At 46.3% G+C, this 8,189-nt stretch overlaps 1 protein-coding gene and 1 long non-coding RNA gene across 2 annotated transcripts; one reads left to right on the forward strand and one right to left on the reverse strand.

Moving 5' to 3' along the window:
• Window positions 1–316: 316 nt before the first annotated feature.
• On the reverse strand, window positions 317–6,577 carry LOC113440362 (calcitonin-like). Its single transcript, XM_026706742.2, is given in 5 exon segments — window positions 317–2,805; window positions 2,807–2,981; window positions 4,009–4,140; window positions 4,875–4,972; window positions 6,445–6,577. Coding segments are annotated over 4 exon segments (417 nt in total). The 5' UTR covers window positions 4,961–4,972; window positions 6,445–6,577; the 3' UTR covers window positions 317–2,781.
• Window positions 4,287–8,189, forward strand: LOC148128122 (uncharacterized). The gene is made up of 3 exons (XR_015740896.1): window positions 4,287–5,148; window positions 5,311–5,542; window positions 7,658–8,189. It is a non-coding gene; the product is annotated as an uncharacterized LOC148128122 (long non-coding RNA).

The raw sequence follows: 8,189 nt of genomic DNA on the forward strand, positions 1-8,189 counted from the left end.
GAAATGAAATTATGGAGTTGAGGTTCAGTACACTGAGAGAACATGAGGTTCAGCAAGTCTGAACCAAAGGTTATATTTTTTAAAAAAAATTCTCTTTGCTGTCTTCTCTCTACACTAAATGTCCTCTTAAAACTTGCTAATAGCCATAGGTTTACGGGAGGATAGTAATTCCTTTAAAAGAATCAGATGAAATCACAAGTCTGTTCCAACAGTTGTAAAAATAACATATTCACCGAGGAAATAGAATTCCAATATTATTTAGCCCTACACTTACCATATCCCAGAAATCATTCAGTGGATTAGATTTGTATGTTTCTTCTTCGCCTCCCAAAAGCATGGGCTCCAACATTGGTAGGTACAAATGTGTTCTTTCCCACACCTCCTGATCTGTTCAGGAAATCTGCCAAACGATGGGTCACACATGTTGCCGTGTTACATGCTCTCTTTTCTGCTGTTATGCTGTTGTTGTTGTTGTTTTAAAAAAGAAAAGAAAATAGAGTTAAGATCTTTGATGCCAGCTTCTGAATGCATCGTGCTGCCCACTGTTTAATCCCAGTTTTCCTCAACCTCTTGTTGGCAACATCTCAAGAATGCCAATCTTGGAGGGGGGAAGGGAAGAGCAATTTTATGTTATGATGAACGAAAAGGACTTTTGAGGGCTCCTTGGAGCTCTCTGAGCTTGCTTGTTTTCTTGCAGATGTTTCATTACCCAAACTAGGTAACATCATCAGTGCTAGTGCTAGAAAAAAAAACTTCTACTCCCTTAACGTAACCCAGAATATAGAAAAAATGAACCATTGCACATTCTTCCCCAACCTAGCAAAATCCACAGAACTGTGGGGAGGATAACCTACACTTTTTCTAAGAGTACCCAAAGCCTGATTTACAAGGATCACCATCCTGTAGCATCAGGGTTGGCCAATGCCACTACATATGAGGACTGTTGCCTTCATCTCCTGGGTCTACATTTCCTGATGTAATGCCATTTCTGGATATATAAGCTACTGGGATGGTCTAAATCAAGAGTCTCCAAACTTGGCAACTTTAAGACTTGTGGACTTGTGAATTCTGGGAGTTGAAGTCCACAAGTCTTAAAGTTGCCAAGGTTAGTGTTGTGGGCCGCCAGGGGCTAGCAGAGCTGGCAGCAGACTCGGACAGTGAGGAGGTTGGGGAAGAACATGGACCAGTCCTGGAGGCCGAGGAAGGCTATGACAAGGGCTCTGCATTAGAGGCAGAGATGGGGCCAGGGCAGTCTGGCAGTCATCAGCTGCCTTTGAAGTGGGACAGCAGTGAGGTGTGGAAGCAGCTGGAGCCAGTTCCTAGCCTGGGCATGAACAGAGCTGCCAAAAGAAAAGAACAATAACAAACTAAGGGCTGAGGTGGGAGTGAGGCCACAGGTGAACAGTATATGTCTCCTCCCAAAGGGATTAAAAGAGGAGCAAAAGGGGAGGGGGCTTTTGCAGGAAACAATTCATTCATTCGTTTGTTGCAGCAGTGTGAAGATCTGCCTGTGCATCTCAGACACTCTGTGCCAAGCCCTTCCTTGTCAGCACTGCATTTGAAAATATTTATTTGGTACCTTTCCAGGCTAGATAAGGTCTGTGCTCCTAATTAAACCCTTGAAAGACTGTTTGCCAGGCCTTTGGCTGAATGTGAATGCAAGAAATTCACCTTCATTTAATAAAATGGGTTTTGACAGGACAAAGAGTCAGTTTAGTGCTTTTGGGGGAAGCCTAGGTCACAACAGTTGGAGACCCTTGGTCTAAATGATATACGATATATTCATCTGATATCAGATTGGCCATGGGTGTGATCCAACTTGTTTTTTCTGTTGTTCATCTCTGACAAAAATCAGGCTTTTTACAATAAGTCTCATTGATTTGAATGTTTAACTTAACCTACATTGTTCCCACAAAGAATACAAGTCAATGTTTGAATTACAGGCAATTTTGGATTCTCTTGCACCAAATTATCTTCAGGCTGATAAGTCAATCAAAATAAGTGACGTCTTCAGGAACAAATACATACATAGAAATATAAGATTAAAATTCTTACCTGGAGGAAGTCAAACAGAATAAAACTTTTTGTAACTGAATAACATTGCTCTCATTTGGAAACCAGTTGTTGTGTTTCTACACTTCTGAACAGATTTGTAAAGTTCATACTATCAAACTCAGTGTGAACCTTTTCACTGACTTCATTGTATGAAAGTTATCACTTTACTGATTCATCTAATACTAATCAGACATGTAACTCTTTCAAAATACTCTTAATTAAGCAAAAAAAATTGCAAACATCCATACTGACCTCCTTATAAAACTCATTGCTACAAACCCCACATTTTAAAAATGGTATAATCTGTAATCAGAACATAGACCTATTCCTTATAGAAAAATAGGTTTATTGAACAGTTGCATGAAAGAAACATTTATTTATTTCATTTTTTTTTACAATGAGTAGCCTCAAATAAAAAAAGGATGCTCCTTATTATTCATAAAATAAGAATCCTAAAAAATTAGTTGAAAATTCAAGGCAACGTTTTATTCTGATCTACTTTGAATTTGGCTTCTGCTTTTCCCCAGTTCCCTACAACAAGTGTTATGTGTGTGCATTTCATCCTTAATTTCCTAACTTGGATTTTGCTCTACTACTCCAAGCACTTCAGATCTAAAAGAACACAGCAAAGTTAGCAGTGAAGGTTAGATCCACATCATGCATCAAGTTAAATAAAAGAAGAAAACGAAAGAGGGGGGAAAAAAATTCAAAGGAAACTGAGCCCATCTAGTTGCTTCCGAGGGCTTCCTCAGTAGTTTGCATAGCGTTCATTTTCCAGCTCACTCAACACATTCCTTTTCTTGCCAGGCGTCCCAGCCCCGACGTCAGTACGAGGGTACGTTTGCAACTTGTGCAATTCTTGAGACAGTTTGCCCAGCACACAAGTGCTCAGGTTGGCACAACGTTTGGAAATGGGTCTATCCAAGCTGCAAAGGGGGAAAAACATGCCGAACAAAGTAACCGAGGGAGGGAGAAAAAGGAGCGCAAGAAAAACACATGCGTAGTAGTCATGCCTTATCCCCCCTCTACCCCCCGTCCCCGCGTTCCACCCCCCCACAAAAAAAAGAACTCCCCCCGAGCCTTTTAACCAACACAAGCCCATCTCAACGCCGTGCCTTGACCCCATGCAATGTCAATCCGAAGAACCGTCGGAGCAGCGGGTAGGGGGCGCCAGTGAGCCATTGCCCAGTCAAGCAAACGAGTTGGCGCGGGGGGGGGCGTTGCGACTGTTAGCAATTCCGGGGTGGGGGGGGGAGGGTATTGCATGCGTCGCTGGGGCTCAACCATTCCTCATGCTTCACCAGGGGAGTTCAGTAGGGAACCGCAGGTGCAGCTGGAAGCCTGGGCTGGTTAGGGAAGGGGGCGCTACTACGTGCAAAGGATCTCTTTCCTTCCTCCAATGTCAAAGGACCTTCTCGCTCTCTGCCGCCTCTCTCTCCTCCCACCCCCCCCCCCACCCCCACCCCCACGGGCACTAGGGCGAGGGGAGAAGGATTGAGTCCGGCGGGTTCGGTTCTTAAGAAAATGGGCCGAGAGGGATGGAGGACAAAAGAGAAGGCATCCAAGACCTACCTTCTTGCTCTCCCATGTTGTTGTTTTTAAATCAAAAACCCTCCTCCTCTTTGCACTTCAAAGTCTTTCCTGTGTATGTGGCTGCATAAGTGTGTGTGTATGTGTGTGTATACACAGATGCGTAAGTTGTATACCCATAGTCAATGGCTAAATGGATATTCTTAAGTCAGTTGGGCGAGCAAAACGAGAGGGCAAGCGAAGCCCTCCGCTCGGATCGGCCGCCCCAGGTGGTTGCAAGGCGCCCGGTCGGATCTCGAGGGAGGATATCCTCCCGTCTGCTCCGATGCCCACCAGGAGAGGCGCTGTGCCCCTCCCCCCCTCCCCCCCCAGCTTGGCGTCCGGGAGGGAGACGAGGGGAAGAGGGTTTTGGAAGCTTCTTACCTACTGCCTTCGCTGCCCTGGTCCTGGTCTTCCGCGGTCATCTGGATGTATTCCTTCACCAGGGCGTTGAGTAACCTCCGAGCTTCATAGTCCCCCAGGGCGCCTCGGTCGGTGACCGGTTCGAAGCCCGTTCTGCGTGAAGACAAGCGCCCCCTTGAAAGCGCCGCTTTTGGGGGTGGGGGGAAGCAGCGCTTCTCCTCCCCGCAGGCAGCCTGGGGCGGGTTTTCCAGCCAGCGCCCGCCGGTCATTGCCCCACCCCTCCTCCTCCTCCTCCTCCCTCGGGGTTGGCGTGGAGTGCGACTCGCCTCTCTCCCAAACCAAGGGGTTAGGCAGGCTGGGGGTGGGTGGGTGCTGCCCAATGTATCTGGAGGGGCTTCCGATGGGCGAGCGATCCGCTTTGCTGGCCAGGGGAAGAAAATCACAAGGCGGGCCAACGGATTGGGCTTGGCTTGGCTTGGCTTGGTTTGGCTTGACTTAGCTTGGTTTGGTTTGGCTTGGCTTGGCTTGGCTTGCTCGCTTGCTCATTTGTATGCTTGCGTAATTTCTACGCCGCTTTCTACTTTCGGGTCTCGCCACCCCGGGGAGGCGAGGCAAGTGGCGATGGAGTTGGTGTTTTTGAAATTGAAAAGGAGGAACGGGGAGCACCATAGTGCTCTTAAAAGCTGGTTGGTAATCCGGGCGAATGGTCCCCACGGAGCCAAATCCGCGCCTGCCGAGCGCCCCTAACTCTTCTTCTTTTAGCCCTCTCCTAACTGAGCTCCTTCCCGTCGGAGGACTTTTCTTCGCTTCGCCGCCCCCGCCGGGAGGAAACTTCCAGGCTCTCCTCCCGAGAGCTGCAGGGAAGTCCGCCGTCGGCTGCCTCTTACCTGAGCGGGACTGCCTGGCCGTTCTCCATCTGGCAGGCCACCAAAGCGTAAACGGCGAGGAGCGAGGAGATCTTCAGCACAGCCATGGTCTTATCTCTCTGCAAGGAGAGGAGCCACATTATCTCTCTGCAAGGAGAGGAGCCTCTGCGGCCCTGCCTACTTCCCCTCCCCCCCATTCCCCCGCCGCCTATTTAGGCTGCGATCCCATCGACAAGCATTCCAAATGGCGTAGATAGGATTCCCTTCTGAAGGAGAAAATATATGGCTGGCTGTGGTAAGTCCAAGAAACAGCGACGCATCCTTCCCGGACAAACGTTATGCACAGGACCAGGTTGGCCTAAAGTGGGAATTCTCTGAGGGTAATAAACGACCCGTTAATCATGCGCGTAAAAGAAGTATTTGCAGAGAATTTACCGGCCTTTTAATATCCATTTAGGAATTCTGAGGGCTTCGGCAGCGTTCTAGATGGACTATCCGAACAAGGCCAGAAGCAACTCAGAACATCGGTGCCAAGAGATGAGAACCAAAAATAGAACCTTTCTTAAAGAAAATGAGTCAAAGTGGCGAGATGTATTTACGCTTAAAAGAGAGGCGGCCTCTTTTTTATGTTTCGTTTTGAAGTAAAAATTAAAAAAAACAGCTGAAACAAGTGGACCTCTGAAAACGTGGTAAGGCAATGCTGTAAAATCGGAGTTTGAGTCATTTATATACTGAAAAATAAATATATTACTGGTTTTGTAAAATGCAGGAATAATCGTGCACATAGAATTATAAGCTATTTTTCCACATATGATTTCTTTGTCCTCTTCCCCTTTGGTTTTAAGCATTTCCGTATGTTCAAAAATGTTGAATATATAGCATCTCCATAAATATGAATTTCTTACACTCTTGAATTTCCCTGTCTCCAACCTGTTTTACAGTGCATCCCTGATTCTAAAACCTCTGTATACGCCTGATACACATACACACACAGAGGTTCATCTTAAATTCTTCCTCCTGTAGACTTTTTTTCTTGCAAAGAAGTCTATAAGGAAGTTCCGGATGCTATGAGATATTACTGTCTCGGGACTGGAGGGGATGGAGATAGAAGGATGCTTTAAAAGTTATTTTAAATTAATATATATTACCTTGGTTAGAACAACCTTTAAGATAACCCTTGCTTTAAAAAAAAAACAAGATAAGTCGCACATCGATATTAAATGCATCTTTAAGGAGTTATCTCCAGCAAAATAAAAGCTTTCTTCTTTGCAAAGAAATTTTGTTTAAAATTTGCAGGATGAGTATTTCCTCTTATTCCCTAACATCCTAAAATGCTAATTCTTATTTTTTTAAAAATCCAGAAAGGATTAATTCCATCTATTCCAAAAACTAGACGAAGCCTATCCTTGAAATGTAAAACTGAGGAATGCAGGACACTAGCAGCTCAGGCTGCAACACTCTCTAACAGATCTGGAAGTAAATCATCCTGGACTCAGTAAAGACGTTAAAGAAAGCGTGGCCAGGATTTCTGCTGCTGGAGTTGTAGGGCTGTTGTGAAGAGCAGAGCTACCAATAGTAGAGAAGGGCTTACCTTCAAATGCCAGCCTTTCTTAGGGAAGAGTGAAACGTAGTGGAGGTTTCCTCAGAATGATTTTCAGAGTCGTGGCGGTCTTCAATGGTCAACGACCCCCTTTTATACATATCAGCAGGACAAAAATGTGTAGGCGTTCAACGAACACTCACTCGCCAATCAGCATCTCCTTTATCACTATAAAACCAATCCACGACTGACCACAAAACTCCCAACTCCTGAATGACGTCATTCCCAGTCACTGAGTATTCCATTCACAAAAATATTGCCAGTCATTTAGGCACATCCGATAGGTTTATTTGCATTTAGGTCACTGGACGACAGGGGATGGGGGTGGGGGGGGGGCGGCAGGAAGAGACATAGAAAACGGTTAGTTAAATGTAAGGGAGATCGCCCCAAGTCATTAATAATACTTAGACCTCCCCCATTGTCTTTTACCCCCGCCAAGATCACCCGAATCTTTTTGATGAATAAACTCAAAAGGGCAGGATATTTACTTATTAGAGGCGACATCTACTGCAAAAAGTGTTGCATTGCAGAAAAAAAAAAAAAGACTTCAGTCGGCATAGAGGCTTTCTCAACTTTGCATCTTAGCATTGACCCCAGCAGTACGAGGTGGCGATCAGTCGACAATTCCTTTTTGAACCTTAAATTATTGGTTTTGGAGTCAGAGAGATGCACCGTCTTCTCTCCCACAGAATCGGGGGGAGGGGGCGTGTATTAAATTCACATGCCTTGATAGGTTCCTTTACTATGCTTGTGTAGCCTAAACTTTCTCAAAATGAGTCGGCATTGGAACTAACGGAATTCAATGCCCAGGTAAGGATGCTTAAGGTTCCTGCCATCGTGGGATGGAGGAAAGCAGGGAATGGCTGTTTGGAAGAGCCTGACCAATCTGATCTCCTTCCGATGTGATGACAAACTCCCAACAATTCCAAATTGAACGAAGATGGGAAGCTATATGTCAGAGGTCTCCAAACTTGGCAACTTTAAGACTTGTGGACTTCAACTCCCAGAATTGCTGGCTGGAGAATTCTGGGAGTTGAAGTCCACAACTCTTCAAGTAGCCAAGTTTGGGCACCGCTGCTCCATGTGAAAGCCCTGGGCTGGGAAAAGGTGGTTTGCGAGGAGAGTTGCTGAAGGAGTCGGTTCTGCCTGGCAGGTGGTCCCTTCTCCAATTCCGAAATCTAACCATCCTTTCTTTTCTTTTAAGGCAGGCTAGCCAGTCAGCAACTCCTTGGAAACATGAAAGGTTTCAGCGAGGACTGTTCGAGTTAAGGAGACGAAGGCTCGGGCTGCCTGGACATATTTCATTTGCTAACAACTGGATTTTGGAGGCAGTGCAAAAGGCTGGGTCGCCTGAGAACTTCCGCTCTTGGACCTAGAGATGGTCAGTCCCTTGCAAAGCGTGCGCGGATAGGTGGGAGCGGCTTAATTTCAGCTCAGTGGAATTGCCCGCTCCTCGTTTAACCCCTTGCCGCAGAGAAAGCAGCGCCTTCTTAGTTAGCCTCTTCAGCTGACCTTCTGTGCAAACGCATCCAAGCACCAAACGTGGAAAATCGGAGGTCGCTGATTTTCGTAATCCCGTTCAGCCAAGCCCTTCGGAGGACCTGGGTTCAAATCTACTAACATCCAAGCGCTTTCAGCCTCCAAGGGCATCCCTCCCCCCACCCCAGCACCCGTCAGATCGGGAGACCGGGACACGCCGGGAAGACAACATGGGACAAATGAATGAACGACTTCTT

The sequence above is a fragment of the Pseudonaja textilis genome, chromosome 1 (assembly GCF_049901715.1).
Source record: "Pseudonaja textilis isolate UNSWEBS1 chromosome 1, rPseTex1.2, whole genome shotgun sequence".
Classification (NCBI taxonomy): Eukaryota; Metazoa; Chordata; class Lepidosauria; order Squamata; family Elapidae; genus Pseudonaja; species Pseudonaja textilis.